This window comes from Taeniopygia guttata, chromosome 1A (assembly GCF_048771995.1).
Source record: "Taeniopygia guttata chromosome 1A, bTaeGut7.mat, whole genome shotgun sequence".
Taxonomy (NCBI): Eukaryota; Metazoa; Chordata; class Aves; order Passeriformes; family Estrildidae; genus Taeniopygia; species Taeniopygia guttata.
The window spans coordinates 47,397,110-47,413,897 of NC_133025.1; the positions used below are offsets into that span (position 1 = coordinate 47,397,110).

The following is a 16,788-nucleotide window of genomic DNA, read 5'->3' on the forward strand; positions in this document are numbered from 1 at the left end:
TCACCAGTGAAATAAAAAGCAGTTTCACTATCACCTAAAAATTACTCTCTTTGTGTAGTTGTTAAATTTTTTTAAACTCTTAATGTGCCTCTCTGTGTCCTTCAGTTAACATACAAAGAGAAGCAATCTGTATTCAATGTTGACTATTTTAGCATGGCCATATCCTGAGAGAAAGCAAGATAATTGGAAGCACATCTCCAATTACTTTTTAAAAATGATACTTGTTACATTTTGTGTTGCACTGACAAGGGCAGAACATTACACTATGTACAGACAATACCTGAGATGGAGCTTAATGACAAAGAACAAAACAGGTATCAAAACAGAATAAATAGTGTGGATAAATTACAAATCGAAATTGTACAAACCTGGAACTCTTCTGGTGTATTCAAAACCAAATTCCTTGAGAGCTTATAATCTAGTCAACTTGGTTGTTTTCTTTTCTGAGTTGTTCTAGTATCTTAGACCAACATATTCCAGTAACTACTATGCTTAAATCTGCTGCCAAGGTTCTTTTTGATTTAGTTCAGGTACTCAGAGCAAACTGTTTTTAATGACTTCACTTAAAATGCAGACATCCAGCACTGCTGTTTGTCTAGTTGCATAAACATATACTAAGCCTTATAAAAATGTTATGTGCATGCTAAGATGCTTAGAGGTTAGATAATACAGAAATACGAGGGTTTACTTGTCTAATTAAACTCCTAGGAGAAAGAAAGAGGGGACATATAAATTACTATTTCATAGTAACCTTACATATGAAAGGCTGCTTTTAATATCAAGGTTGGCAATTTCAGAACAAATGGTCACCTGAAACTATTTCCAAGAACTACTTCTGGTTTTCTCTGTAACCCTGCCATGAGTTGAATGATGATTGTTTCTTTCCAGCTTTTTGTTTCCTACTTTAAAAGCATGTAAAAATCTGACCAAGATGTGGTTCCACGTATATCTACACTACAAGACAATATGAAGCAGTGGATTCAGATACTCGTAGAACTAATTTTCTTCTGGCATGCCCTACATTGATTACTTCTGAATATAGTTCCCTATATTTTAGTTAGGAGACTGAAAGACAGAATGGAGTTTTACATTAGATACTTAAAATACTTAGTTTATCACTTTCCATGGATATCTTCAAGTATTGTCTGTGAACAAACTACCTGTTGTATTCTTCTTGTACTTATTTCAAGGTCTAGTCTCCCATTTGGTAATTGAAAACAAGGTTCAACAGAGCTGCAGAAAAGCCTGTGACTTTCACATAAGATTTCTGTTTGATATGCAATAAACTGCTCTTTTTCTGAGGAAAGGCCCCTTTTTACCATCACAGGATTTCATGGCATAGATGACACAGAAACTTTGATGAGAATCAGAATCTTCCTGGCAGGTTCCACAGGTCTGGAGCTTAGGGATGCTCAATCAGTTTGAATCTAGAAATGCATTTTCTATTTTGTGCATCAGCTGATAGCTGTATGAAATTCTCAACAGAGAACAAGTGCAACTACCAAATTATGTTGTTATGATGCTGAAAGCCCAAACATATTTGAGGAATACATCCACCTCTACTAAGCTTGCTAGTCGCACCACAACATGCAAGGCTTCAAGATAAAACAAGTCCTTTAGACTATAAAGCTCAACAAAGTTTCAAGCCTCAAAACGAAAGTTTACATTTCTCAGATTGGGTCAGTCATTCCAGTGACTTGCCACTGCAAGCAGTATTCTGGGATGCCCTCCATTCCCTGTTATGATAACTTTCAGTAACACTGTTCTAGTGTCACGAATCTTCTCTGGAGCCTAGATGAAATTAAAAGGTCAAGTCAAAAGGCTTCCTGTGCAATGACAGGGAAACATCAAGCACAGTGATGGATGTAGTTTGAAAAGTGGAGTAATGTGATGCACAGAATAGTCTTTTATCATTATGCAAAATAATAGCTGTAAATTGTTTGCTTTGCATGAGTACTTTTTAAAAAAAGATAATAGACCCACTTCTACCTACTATTTCCGTGACTAAAAAATGCCCCCAAAATGGTAATGTCTTTTTCACTGCTCCCATGAAGCTAGAGGATACAATACTCATGATGTTCATAAGCTTCCTGAAACTTCATATTGCCTTGGTGGCATACCTCCAGCTGGAAATACCAGCCATCAGTCTGTCAAAGTAGGTGGTGACAGACTGAAACACTTGCAGTATTTGCAGGCGGCTCCTGCTCTTGAGGGAAGTCTCGCTGTTGCTCAAACCCTGCCTTCCTCGCGTCGTCTCCTCTCTCTCTCCAACAGCTCTTTCCCAACAAGACACAACTGCTGCCTGCAGCCAGAGCTGGTGCTCTACAGATCAGGCATGGCCGCTGAACAAGCTCCCTGCCGCCGAGGGCAGACCGGCACCCCGGGCAGCGGCTGCTTTTCTGTAGGAACAAGCTGCGATCAACACCGCCATAGGCACGGTTTTGTAAAACCCCGACGTCCTCTGCTGTTCCACTCGGCGTGGGCTGATGCTACCGAGACACGGGGCGTCCGCGCCGTTCAGGCTGGGAACGGCCGCTCTCCCCGCACGGGTGGCTTTTCTCTGGTGACTGACCCGCAGCCGGCTTCTAAGGACCTGAGCGGACCTTCCCGTCAGCGGGCCCGCGGCCCCGCAGCCTGCCCGCGCTGCCCCAGGAGGACAGCGCTGCGCAGTCCCCGCGGCTGCAGGCGGCGGCGGTCGGCGGTCGCGGCGTGCGCATCGCCCCGGCAACCGGGGGCGGGCCCGGCGCCCGTGGCGCGTGGGCGGCGGCGGCCGCGCTGACGTCCGGGGGAAGCTGAGCAATAACAGCAGCGACACGGGCTAGGTTGCGCCTGCGCGGGCTGCGGGGCTGCTCTATTTATGTGGGGGGGCGCCAAGATGGCGGGGGCGGCGAGGAGAACGTAGGGGTAGCTCCGACCGGGCGGCGGAGCGAGGAGGAGGGAGAGGGAGGAGCCGGGGCCGGTGGGAGGGAGCGCGGAGAGCGGTGTCACCGAACGTGTGAGGCGGGGGCCGGCGGACGGCGGGCGGGGAGGGGGGGGGGTGGCAGCGGAGGATGGCGGAGCCGCGCCGGGTGCCGTTCATTAGCCTGTCACCCGTGCGGCGCCGCGAGGGCGAGAGCCCGGCGCTGGAGCGAGAGCCGGCGGGCCGCGACCCGGAGCCACCTCCGGCGGGCCGTGAGGCGCCACCGCCGGAACCGCCGCCGCACGAGCCGCCCAGCGACAGCGCTGCCCGCCCGGAGCCGCCCCGCGACCCCGGCCGGCCCGAGCAGCCACCGCAGCGGGAGCCCCCACGGCCCGAGCCGCCGCCGCTGCCGCCACCGCCGCGCCAGAGCGGGCGGCAGGAGCCGCCGCCGCCGCGGGAGGCGCTCCCGCTCCGCCAGACGGTCCGCCTGGAGGTGGTGCTGAAGGACCCCACCGAGGAGGGCTGCGTGGAGTTCAGCTACCCGGAGCTGCTGCTGTGCGGGGACTCGCGGGTACGGGACCTCCCCTTCCCCTTCTTCCCTCTCCTCCCGCCGGCACGGGCCCCGCCGCGCTTCCTCCTCCTCTGGGCTGCCGGCGGCCCCGACCTTGCCGATAGTGTTATCTGTTACCCCTTGCTACTCCAGGGTGGTCCCGGTACGGCGGGAGGGGCAGCGTCCTGGAGGGAAGTCCGGCTGCCTTGCTGTCGCTTCGGGCTCCTCCTGGTGCTGTGGCTGCGCCTGTGCCCGTGGGGGGAAGGGGAGGCTTCCCACTTGTTCCTGAGCTACCCAAGGGCTCCTGGCCTTTGCTGCAGGCTGTGGCGGAGGAGTTACACTGTCTTGTGTCCCGTTTACCCCGGCTCACCTCCCTGCCGTTCCCCTTCCCTGCCCGGAGAGGTGTTTCATCCTCCCGTCCTGGGAGACCTTTGCCGGCAGCTGGACGAAACTGAGCACGCCGGTCTGTATTCCGGGTTGTCCCTAGGCTGTGTGCAGGTAAATAAAGAAAGCCCGGCTCTACTATAAGCCTCGACAAGCAGTACATGATCATTAGCAGACTTGGAGAGGAGTTTTTGTAGTCTTGGAGGGGACAGCGATAAATGAGAGTTAATGTTGAACCGGTAACCACACCTGTAAGTGTTGAGAACTTAATTCAAGGGAAAAAACCAAAGTGTTCTTTCTTTGCTTATTTCTCCTAAGCAGAAAGTGTTTGATGCTTGAATTACCTTGTTTCTTTAAGGCTAAAACTCCTGCAGACAACTTTAGCAGCGTTAGTCAATCAACAGGGCCCACTCTTCCAAGTAGGAAGGAGAGACGCATGTCCTTAAGCCTGTTACACTTGAGCTGCTCATTCTTAGTTGACCGAAGTTGTACTTGATTTAAATAGTTGTGGCTTCTCTTTAATCCAGTACACAGTTTTAGAGAAAGCTTGTCTCTTGCTGGAAGAGGCAGAGGGCAAGTGAGTAACTACTACTTAGAAGGTTGTGGTAGATCTGGTGATAAAAGCAAGTATCAAATACCAGTACTGGTACTGCCATAGAATTTTTATATCCAGCACAAACTTGAATACGGTTGAAACTTTTCTTCTGAACCAAAGCGTTTCTAGGCGATGACGGCGCTGTAACTATACTTAGCAGGCTGCTCACTTTTTCTGCTGTAGGAGAGATATACACACTGGATTGTGTTCAAATGTGGAAGGCAGAAAAATCAGTGGCTGATTTTAATCCCTCAGATCTTGTCATGCAAGTTAAAAAGTTCCTTCTGTTCATCCTGTCCTACAGCTGTTGTGGGCAAACAGTGCCAGTTTTGACTCCTCAGAATTAGTGTAGCATAATCATGCTTCTCTCTGAAGTGCGATCTTTCTGAGCAGTTCCGTGAAGGTGAAAATTGTGTTAGTGTTTAGAAGTGGTTCAGTACTTGAAGGCTGACTTTTCCCTTTGGCGGCTCCCAGTTCCATAACTGCCTTTTATTCTGAAGGTTGCCAATATCTTAATCACATACTCGGGGAAAACGGGCTCTTTCTGATGTAGTTCTGATGCAAATTCCATGTCTTCTGGGGGTGGGAGAGCATTGATTTAAGGAATTTTGGTACAACTGAGATCAGAAACTGCTTTTATAGTAGAGACAGTGATAGTAATGCTTTATAAGAAACTTTGTATATTTTTCAGCCCTATAGAGTCCAAATTAAAATGAATGGATCATAATGGCACTTCTGTTACTGGGTTGTGGAATAATCAGGTGGTTTACTATGTAAAAGAGTGTCATAAATTAGGATCCTTTTAAAGTGATTCTGAACTTTTACTCATGTTTAAAACCTGATGTATACTTAGCCTGTCAGTTAAATTTCTTGCTTGTTATATGGTAGAACCTAGAAAAGCTACTCTAATATTAGGGAAGATTTGAAATCTTGAGATTTGCTTTTTCCAAGTAGGTAGTAACTAATTGGTAGTTAATTTTATGTTTTTAAGTGGAGTTTTAGATTTCAAAATTTGTTGTTTTAGTAATGTTTTAATTTAAAATTAACAGTTCAGTTACTTTACTATGCAGATTTTTTGTAGGGGTGAAGATTGATTTGGTTTTCTGAAAGCTATTGTTGACTCCTCCCTTATAAGAAGTTGCTCAACTTTTTTATAACATTTCCCGATAAAATTTAACATTACAAAGTCAGGAGCTCGTCTTTCTATCTTGTAGTATTCTTGGAACTGTAGCAACCAAGAAAAGTTCTCCAGAGGAAGGCAAGCACTGATGCACAGGCATAACTTCAAATATGCCTTTAACAGACCATGATAATAGTGGTTATATAATAATGAAGTGATAGAGAATCCCAAAACTGATTTCGCAGTGCAACTTCTGTGTTTTTTTTAAATTCCAAAATTAGGTTCCTATGCTGAATCAGAAGCTAGTGGAAATATTTATTTTAAAAACTTGTGCTGTCCTTGTCCTTTCTTGCCTTGATAAAGACAACATCCTTGGATAGGGTTGTATGTAGAGTTCATCTTCTGGGAAGAATTATGTAAAGTTTTGAATGTGAGTAATAAGTGTGTGTAGTTGAAGGGTTTATTTGCCTCTTAAATGCTGGTGGAAGTGAAAGTGCGCTCCCATTTCTTTTGGGGTGACTGAGGCTTGGTGCATAAAACCCAAGTCAAAGTGGATGAGCCAGAAGCTCAAGTTGGCTTGTCGAACAGGCTCCAAAGGTGCTGAAGTAGTAATATCTTAGTTTGAGAGCCATCTATCCCTTAGCAACAGTCAAAACTAAAATTTGATTGAATTTGAGTTTGCAGTACATTTAACTAAACAAATTGATAGTCGGCTTTGAGTGTTTGATGGAGAAAGGCAAATTAACACTTAAGTACTAAGTTTTATTGATCTTTAGGCTCAACCTTTTCTCCTTTCACAGTTAGAAAAAAAGCCACATATGCCTAGCAGAAGATGAGGAATACCTTTTCCCTGCTAAAAGTAGAGAAAATGGTGTTTCATGAATTGAGCAGTATTTTATATTTAATTATGCCTGCAGGAAATAAGTAAGTGGCTTTAATTTATGTTTTAGGAGTAATTATAGCCTCTATTAATTTTTTCTGCAAATACTCAGTCTGGAAAATGTATTATAATTATGTGGTGTTTGCAGTTTTGCTTAGCTTACTTTCCTCATTACATTGGTCTTGATGCTAATGAGCTGGTTTGGTCATCATTTAGTCAATATATTGGCTTTTTATATTCTGGAGGAAGGATCATGCTTTTCTGAGCTAAGTTTTTTTTATTCTTCATAAATCTTCATTTATTCATTGGTGAGTAGTCCATGTGCAGTAAAATTAGTTGCCATCCATAAAGTGCTGAAAAATGGAATTCCATTCCATCGTGTTTTAGCATCCTAATACCTTCCCCTTTCTGGCAATTACTGTATTTATGTGAACTCCAGTTTGAAGGAGGGCAGCCCTGTTTTCCTGCCATCACTTAGTGAAAAAAGCAAAAGCACTATGTATACCCTGTTCATTGACTTTATCTCGGTGAAAACCACTTTTCTAAAAAACAGCAAAAAAAGTAAGGGGCTACTCCCTCCTTGTATGTATAGCTGGAATATTAAGTCTCTTTTGTGGTTAACGTAGTTATGAGTACTGAAATTAACTCTTGCACTGTAATTTTTTTCTTTAAATAAAAGACTTATTTTAATTATGGTTATAATTTACTGAGCTTTTTAGTCTGGCTGCTTCCTTCCTGGTTAACATACCATGTACATCCTGTCTGTTGTATCTAGAAGAATCATAACAGCTGTTAGAGGGGCCAGCGAGTGGAAGCAGAGGTGAAAAGGAGTTGTGATTAGAGAGAGTTTCTTCTAACCTCAAATGGCCATAATTCTCTCTTATGCTTAGACTTTTAGTTGAGGTTGTTGTGGGATGCTTGGGAAAATACAAATCTGAGTATTTATCTTAATTCTTCTGGTTTTGTTGTCATCAGAAGAAAAGTAGCTAGATGGTAATTCAATGATCAAAGTAATTTTTAGAGATTATAGTCATCATAGTATTGTTTTTTGACATTTAATAGGTTTTGAGATGCACTCTGTTTCTTATGGAATGAACATGTAACTTTTGCATTTTTCAGAAGAAATCGGTTCATTTAGAGGATCCATATAATGATGAACAACGTGAACGACATGAAGTAGAAATGCTTGCCAAGAAGTTTGAGGCAAAATATGTGAGTTCCTGCACTTTGTTAAAAATACAAATATTTAATAGTGATAACAGATGATGTTGTTGGTTTTTTTTTTTTCCTGAATGGGATTGCTAATGTAGTGTCAAATGACTTCTGTACATTTCAGTGATGACTGTCTCACAGTATTTCATTTAAGTACCCTGAAGCTGCCACAAGCCTATCAGACAAGTCTGCTAAATAGATTTGTCTATAGATGTTATAGCTTGCGAAGCTATTCTTGGAAAAGAATAGTCTTGGTAATCTTGGAAATAGATGCAGGTCAATATTCATACTCCATGGTGTGCTGGAGGAAGCAATTTTTATGTAATGCTATTGTGCACCATTGAACAGGTCTTCACTTTGGGCTAAATACTGATGAATCTCGATGTCCTGACTAGTTGGGATGTTTCCACAGGAAGTTATTTGTTAAATAGTAAATCATTGCTCAATGAATGTCTGGTAGCTGCCAATTGCCTAAAGATACTCTACTGGCTTCTGAAACTGTAGTGTGAGTGACTTTAACAACACTAGCTAGCAACATAAAGAGCCTTTCACTAGTAAATGAAGGTAGAAATCAGAAAATGTTGACAAAAACCACACCCAAACAGGTCTTTAGGAATTCATACGGGTAGGGTTGGGTGATTAAGTCTGAGCTGGCAATCAGAGCTCATCATCATGCTGAGGCATGTTGATATTCTGGATTACTAATAGAACACCTCAATAATAAAGAAGGAAAACAAGAGCAGTCATTTATATCTTCTGCTATTAATATACATATTAAAATCTTTTTTGTCTGACTTGTTGTGTTTTTGGTTTTTTTTTTCTGGCAAGGGCAGATTTTTCCAAGTGCTCAGTCTATGTATTATTTCAAGGTATGTTAGCTGTGATACATAATGAAATCAACTCTTAAACTGAAAATAATCATTCTCATCTTTTGTAGAGATTGAGAGAATCCAATATGAATTGAGAAGGCTGTTCCAAAATGCTGTTTGCTTTTAATTTGAATTAGAGATAATTTTTTGAATGTGAGAGCAAAATGTTTCAATCACACTATTTTAGAAAACTCATTTCTGCTATTAAAGTGTTAAGGATTTTATAATGTCTGAAAGAAGTTGCTTAACTACAGTTGATGAAAGTCAGTGGAAGTATGTAAAGCAATATATGTAGGAGGGAGTGGTAGTGGAAGCAGTCTAATTTTACATATATGTTTATGCATCCATCAAAGCTGAACCTGTACATTTATGGACAAAAAATGCTACTAGACTTAAGAAAACCACAGTTCAATGTTCAGTGGTCACAGAAAGGGGTGAATAGATGCTTTTAGCCATTAGAAAGCAGTAGGTAACAAAAAATTGCAATTTTCAACAGTTTAAATTTGTGTGAAGATGCACTTGCCTTCTATATAAAGAACCACTTACTAGGTTAGGACCACTAAGCATGAAGGGTGATGAGGGATTAAGATTCCTTGTGTTAGAAACTCCCTATCCTTTCTCTTCCAGTATAAGAACCATTAGTCTCTACTTGCCATGCGTGCTCAGAAGAATCACATCTCTGAACGCTGACCCAGTACAATTGCTCATATTCTGACAGCATCCAGTCATGTTCTGCCTCTTGTGGTGACACATTCACTGCATAGCTTGAAGTGGAGCAGGGATCCAGTGTGGTCGATACCCTTTCTCCTCAAGTGAATGACCAGCTGCAGGATACTATTCTTAGCTGGAGTTACACTGTAACACTCCATAACAGTGCTTTGCAGTAACTGTAATCAGTGGTTGTATGAGGAAAAAAAAGGTTTTTTTTTTCTTCCTGCAAAAGGCTTGCAGGAAGTACTATATCCTCCTTTAATTAGGTATGACTTATTTAAGGTATCTGTTTAAAATAGTCAAATGTTGGTTTTAATCGTAACATGTGGCCGTACTTCTGGAAAATTTGATGCATGAAGAACGGTCTGCCTTGAACAAGACTTTTTACTTCTTCTCAGATAAATTTCTGTACTCATAACTGAATCAGTACACTCTTTGATATATTTTGCAGATACTAAGGAAAACCTATGAAAAAGTATATTTTCGTAAAATGAAATGCATAACATACCATTTGTTTACTTGATTATTCAGAACTCTTCTGTAATTGCTGCACATACTAAACATCAGCATAAAAAATCTGCTCTGAAGGGTTCCCAATTTCATTGTTTTGATTGCTGTTACTCTCTAGATAAAATCAAACGCTATTGTGAGCACATGATACTGAACCTTGGACAATATTGTACATATGTAAGAACTTGGATCAAAACGAAGATCCATCTAATGGATGGTACCATAGTCTCTGACACTAGTGGAACCCCATCCTTGAAAGTATAATAGAGCAAGTGTTCATTGATATTACTTCACTGTGCCTGTCTGGCAGTCTCTGTTGTATCTTAATTTCTCTCAAAGCCAAAAGTCACATGTTTAATCTTTTTAAAGCTTTCTGCCTGGAATCTACCACATCGTTACCGTATTTGTGTTCCCCAGCACTGGAGTATCATGCTGACTGTCATATAAAAATGCAGTGTTTAAACCTGATGAGTTCCTATAGTGCTCCATAGTTTCTGTATTGCAAGAAACAAAGAAACACTTCCAGTTCTTCTGCACATTGCATGCAATTTTGACGTTATCATCTAAATCCAGCCCTTTAGTTCTCCAGCTGTAGTGTCTTAACATTGTTATTGTATGGAAGTGGTGTTTCTTACATTTAAACATATTTGTTGGCTTACTGTTCTCTTTTTTGTTCTAATAGTTTTTTTTTAATGAAAGGATATTAATGGTATGATGCCCTGATTTGTCAGTGTTATAATGATGACTTCTGGTGTGGTTCTCTGTTCCTTTTTTTTTTAATAAGTCCCAACTCTTTTTTTTTTTTTTTTTGGACCATTCTTGATTAAGCAGATGTCTGAACTGTGCCTAACAACTCCACTGGTTCCTGAGCACCTGAGCAGCATAACAAATTTGCAACATGCTGGTTTTTTTTGTTTTTTTTTTCTTTTTGGTTAGGTTGTACTTAGTTTATGTGGATTACCTTGCTCTATTGATGCTGAATTTAACTGCCTATTTATCATACTAATTTCAGAGCAACTGTAAGATCTTTCAGTGATTCTTCAGTTGTTTTCTTTTTCCTTTACTTCCCTCAATGAATTGTCATCTTAGACCCCTGTCCTTCCCCAGCTCTTTACCTGCTCTCCATAATAATTTTGCTGGTCACTCTTTGCCAGAATGAGATACCTATTCTTACCTTTTCTTTCCTAGCTGTAGATCAGACATCAGTTTAAGTGGATCTTCCTTATTTCATGACAGTTTCTTGTTTTTAAAGATGTTTGGAACATTTTAAAAGAATTTCAAATACTTTCTTCTACCAACATTTCTTCTTGCTCTGTATATTCTTGTGCCTGCTGATTCTGTTGTTTATAGCTTTTATTAACTTATCCACCATAAAGATCAGGTTTATTGGTTTATAGATTCTTCTCTTCAAGATTCTTCAGGTATTGGCATTTTATTTGCCACCTACCTTTTAGTCCTGGTGAGCAAAGGTTGTTTAAATGCAAGGTTGAATGACACAGTTAATATCTTAAAGTCATCTTTGGCTTTTTTGGATACTTGCATGAGTAGTATTTGCAGCTTCAGGAACTAGGCTCCTTAATGTGCTCTAGTATTGTGACTACTTATGTTCTGGGACAAAAAGGTTGGAGGAAAGCTGCAGTCATAAAATTTCCCTGAGGTGCTGCATGGTGGATACTGACACAGATAATCCCTTCATTCTTCTGCTGTACTCTTGCATCTTTAACATCGTGATCATATGAAATCTCAACACAGTTCCTTAAACAGAACTGGTTAGAGCCAGGCCTGAGGGAAAATCTCTTAATTATACACACAGTGTTGTGTGTGTATATTTTCAGATATTTTCATATGTCTGAGTACAGGTACTATTTTAAGACTGCTTTTGTTCATTCAGCTATTATAAGACTTTTGTTGCTACTTTTGTTCCATATCTGGTTTTCTGACTATCAGGTAGTCAGAATGTATTGGAAATTTAAAAAAAAAATTTATTGCCCTTTTATTATACTGAAATCATAGAATCAGAGGATAACTATTGCTGCAAAAAGATTTTAGACTGGCAAACAAGAATGTTGATGGTTACTAGCAAGATATATGTAGTACAGAGATGGATTGCATTACACATTAGTAAGATCAGTACAGGTGAGGTATGGTTTATGAAGCATTCTTAGCCTGCTGACACCTAAGTCAGAATCATGAATTATATAAGCTTTTGCACTGGAGTTTAATCAGAATTCTTAAGTGCTGCCTTTTCTAACTTACTTTTTCTTCTCTCATCCATCTCATGCAAACTTTGTTGTTTTTTTTTTAAGTACCACATGTTTTGGAAATGCGCAGTCATTGAGATCTATTTCCAGATGAGTGATTGTAGGAGATTAAAGGACTGATAGGAATACTTAGCTTCAAATGTAACTTGGAAATGTGAATTAGAAGCTGAATTTACTTTTGAGGTTTTTCTCCTAGGACTATTGCATTTGTTTATTTAAGTATATGTGAGAGATTCCTGTTTGCTTGCAAGAGCACATGCTTTACTTTGTCACAAACTTGTATGTTCTCAAAATGTTGTTAAAATGGTGGTGTTGAGACGCCTACACCTCTCATAAAAGAGCAGGGGTGAAACTGCCTTTGAACAGTGTCTGCATTCTCATAGTAACTAGTGGACTGTGATACTTGGATGTCACAGCTAGAAAGACTGACTTGCTCTAAGAATGCTCAGAACTGTAGGGTGCAGGCAGAGAAGTTTCAGGAGCAAGTCTTGAATTCATGAAAGTTACCATTGTAATGAGGGTAGTGCTTTTTCAAGAATTTTATCTTTTAATACTTTTATTGATGATTTTGACAATATATGTGAGCTAGAAAAGTAGGAAACTAGGTCTTAGATCCTAAGAAGATTTTTGTGTAACTTTAAGTTTAGATTGCCTGAATATTTGAGCTGGCTGCGAGTCTTTACTTGACTTAACAATGAAATTTCCACATGAAAAGAATACTGGCAGATTAAAATTAATTTTACTGTCTCCTGGAGATAAGTGAACCCATCCATAGTTTTTGATGCAGTTTATGGTTTTGAGTAATATTTCAAGTAACATTTTATGTTTTAAGATTCAACTTTTTATGTACTACAGAGAATTAATCCATCTTGTGTAGGGAAACACTTTAATGAACTCTAGGCTATCATTATTTTCATTTGTAATGACACTGTGACATACTGAAAAACTCAACACTTTCTAAACTATCCCAGCCCTTCTATCATTAGCAGTCCAATCACTATACTTTAAAATCATAGTACAGGAAAACATCTCTAAATAGGAAATGATAGGAAGATCTTGGTCTTGCAGAAAAAAGTAGCTAGTGACTGCCTTTCAGGGATGATTCTGGTGAGGCACATTTGCCAGAATGCATCTGTGTGGAAATTTTCATTAGTCGTCTAGACCGTCTTCAAGGAAGCATTTGAGAAAGCAAAACTGCTAATTCATTGAATTACTATTCCTACAATGCCTTATGTTTTATAGGTTTTAGTACATTGCTTTCTTGTTTCCTAAGTGATGTAACACTTGCTTTGTCTTCAGGGTGGCAAGCCCCACAAACATCGGAAAGATCGCCTGCAGGATCTGATCGATATAGGTTACGGCTACGACGAGACGGACCCTTTCATTGATAATTCTGAAGCGGTAAGTAAGCTTCAGCACAGCAGCAAGAAATCATGAGGCAATGCTTTGTATTTCCAGTACAGAAGAAAGTTATGGGAAAATACTTTGTACCTGTCTATAACTGATGCGAATGCAAAGGGCATACTGTTTTGGGAAACCAATGAATTACTGTATTTGTAGTCTTACTCAAGATATTATGCACCAAAGAATTAAGAAAGCTACTCCTAGATCAAATAGTTTTCCAGATATAGAAATTAAAATGTTTTTATTTGTATGCTTGATTTACTGTTGACTGAAATTACACTGGCTCTGTTTTGTTTCTTGTACTAGCTCTCAGTATTATTAGTGGGTTACTGGCATTAGATTTCCTACATTAGATCAGGAAGCTATTTTCCTCTTAAAAACCAGTAAAAATAGGATGGTTATTCTAAACATTGAATATGTCTGAAAAATTTGAGATAAAACAGGTTAAACAGCAGGATATTACTGCTTACTTTGAATATAATTTAGAAATGAAAACACATCTTGAGGTAGAAGAAAAAGGTATTCGTTTGGTGCAGGCAGTATGAGAGATATCAGAAGGTTTATAAGAGGGCATTTGAAGATATCTTGGAGGTGATATATAAAATTATGAAAATGAGAAAAAAGCCTGGGAAAAAAAGTGGATTATCTAAAAGCTCAGAAATCTCCTATAATTCTTCCTTATTAAATGTCAGAAAGAAGTATGTGTACAATTTAGTCAAGTAAAAAAAAAAAAAAAAAAGAGTTGTCACTTGCCAGCCTTCAATTTCTTCCAGTGCTGAGCGACACTGGACAAAACAGCAGTGATCTGCTGTAAGAAGGAGTGGGCTAGAATTCTGTGTGGGAGAGGAAAGATTATGAAAAGGAGTTGCAAGAAAAGAGTAAGAAGAGCACATAAGTGCATTGCTTAGCATGCATTATGTCAAGCTTTTATTTAAATTCTAAAACTTTACAGTAAAGAGCTGTGAAGTTTTAAGCATGTCGATGTTGTAATGAGTAGTCCTGCGACCTGTGTGAGGCGCACAGAAAGTGTCTGCAGAGCTGATACCCTTTTCAGCAGAAGTTGAGCAGTAAACCACAGTGCATAGCAGGCTGAGGTTATCTGTGTGCATTGGTAGTTTTTGAAGCAGGACTGAAGTTTTGTGGAGAGAGAGCTTGCTGTAAGGTGCTTACTGTAACTTATATTAGTTTGTCATTTTTCTTTGTCTAGAAACTTGAACCTGCCAATATTAAATTGTTCTATCATTATCTCACAACTTCTGGTTGTGCTGCTGGAACAATATTGGGATCTAAGCCTTCATATGTCTTTTCCAAAGGTCGGATTCTGGTCTCTAGCTTGGTAGGAGCAGATGTGCTTCATTTCTGCTGAGAAACCACTTGAGCCTATAGGTTTATCTGGTTTCTCACTATTGCTTAAGTTCATCATCTTCGCTTTTAAAATGTTATGATACCCAACCCAAGTTCTAGCTAGGTTTTCCTGGATTTGCTGTGACCTATCACAGATCTGATACGAGATTTGGAGCACTGGCAATACTCATAGCACGGGTCTCTGTCAAAGTACAAGTCTGCTGTATTAATACTTAGCATACTGTGCCTCTTTCCAGCACTGGTGGTGTTACCAGCAGCAGATCTGATAGATTTGCAGGAGCATTTACTTCTATCTCTTGCCAGAGTCCTTGCAAAATGTACAAAAGGCAGTTGTTGGAGGACCAGATGGTTGCATCATGTCCTAGCTGTGGAAGCTATTGGGGAGTAATGGTGTATTCTCTAAAGATTGCTCTCCTCAACAAATCATTATGCCTCGTGTCCGTGTTACAAATACGGACTAGTGAGAGACCATCTTTATTTTGCTTTTATCCCTGTTTTAATATAGAAAAGAAGAAAAATATATAGTGGGCCAGCTGCAGTCCACATTGTTGTAGAGCTTAAGGGTTCTGTAATGTAGGAGTTGAAGTTCAACAAAACCTCTAATTCCATCATTCTGCCTTGGATACAAGAGAAGTGTTCAGAAAGAAAATCTACATGTCTGGCTTGCTCATCTTCTGTATGGCCAGCTATAAAATTGCCATGTACCCTGAGATGTGTTAGAGCCAGGCCCTGGACTACTTCTTAGAAGACACACTTTCTTACACACAAAAAGGTGTAATATCCTGGGCACAAGCACTTGAAAAGTGAATGAGTGCTTCTTGAATTGCTCCAGGATTAGCTTGAAAAAAAATTTTAGTCCTTTTTCTTGTCACAATTGTGAAAGAAATACTGAGCTCTTTGGCACTGAAACAGATTTATTCCATGGCTTTAGAGATACTTTCCTTTTAAAAACTGATTTTGAGGTAAATGCATTTGCAGGCATGCAGGAAATCTATGTGAGCAGCTGTTCTTGGGTTGAGCACTTTGACTGTAGTCAGTGGATTGTGATAATTCCAGTAAAAGAGTAAATCACAACCAGTTTACTATTGTTTCTAACTGCTCTATAGGGGTTAGCCTGGTGGCAAGTCCTAATATTTGCTTATCTTAATGGACCTATACAAAATGTCTATAACCTGTAGAGAAAGCTGCCTCTAGTCAGTGTTTCCATGCTTTGATGTTGAAAATAGGTTTTGCTGTAGTGTAAGCTGCCCAGAACTACATTCTTTATGGAGTGGAATTCCTGTAGAATTTTTCACCCAGTCTATTTTTCCTGCACACACATGAATGTCCACCCAGATCCGACTGATTACTTGCTCTTGTGATAATCTCTGATTATTTGGTTGGTTGAATACTTTCCTGTCAATGTAAGCTTTATATAGGTAGAGACTGCAAGGGAACACAGTGCTTTCTGGGCTTTCTGTTATGCAATACAGAAGAGGGAATTTAAAGTAATACATGGTGTTAATGAAAATGTATGCTGTTTTCTCTTATTTGAAGGTAACAAGGCTTAGATATCCATACCAAAAACTTCCTTTATTTCAAGTAGATGAATGTAGAAAAAGAAGTGTTGACCTACAAATCTATAAGCAGCGTTTTTTGAAGCAGTGATACTAGGTACCCATACTGGCAGGAATTGAAGCTAAATGTGAATGCCAAGAGGAGTGGGAAGCAGGCAGTTCAGTTCTTCAGACACCCAGGCCCCTGTGTAAATATTTGATCTAGTCTGTTATATTCATAGTTCCATAGTAGCCTTCTAAACACTGACATAAAAGTCCTGTGCTGGTCACTAGAGAATACCAGCGTATCAATGGTCTCTCATACATGGAAATTTTCTCCAAAACAGGTACTTCAGCTAAAAGCAAGATCTTACTTTTTCTTTAGCTACATCTTGCCTCAAGAGCTCAAATCATCTGTAAAGAAAACCTTTCAAAGATTTTGTGTTGGTTTTAGTAATTCTGGACACACTATTAAAAGCATTGTTCTGTTTCT

General features: G+C 40.1%; 1 protein-coding gene across 2 annotated transcripts in view; it reads left to right on the forward strand.

Moving 5' to 3' along the window:
- The first annotated feature begins 2,239 nt into the window (after positions 1–2,239).
- UBN2 (ubinuclein 2) overlaps positions 2,240–16,788 on the forward strand; it is a 52,780-nt gene continuing 38,231 nt past the window's right edge. Inside the window, exons 1-3 of one of the 2 annotated variants that reach the window (XM_012569094.5) lie at positions 2,240–3,470; positions 7,548–7,640; positions 13,291–13,392. In XM_012569094.5, the coding sequence (XP_012424548.4) occupies positions 3,051–3,470; positions 7,548–7,640; positions 13,291–13,392 (615 nt within the window). In that variant the 5' untranslated portion in view covers positions 2,240–3,050. The remainder of the gene's footprint in view (positions 3,471–7,547; positions 7,641–13,290; positions 13,393–16,788) is intronic. The other variant, XM_072923338.1, reaches the window with a different exon arrangement.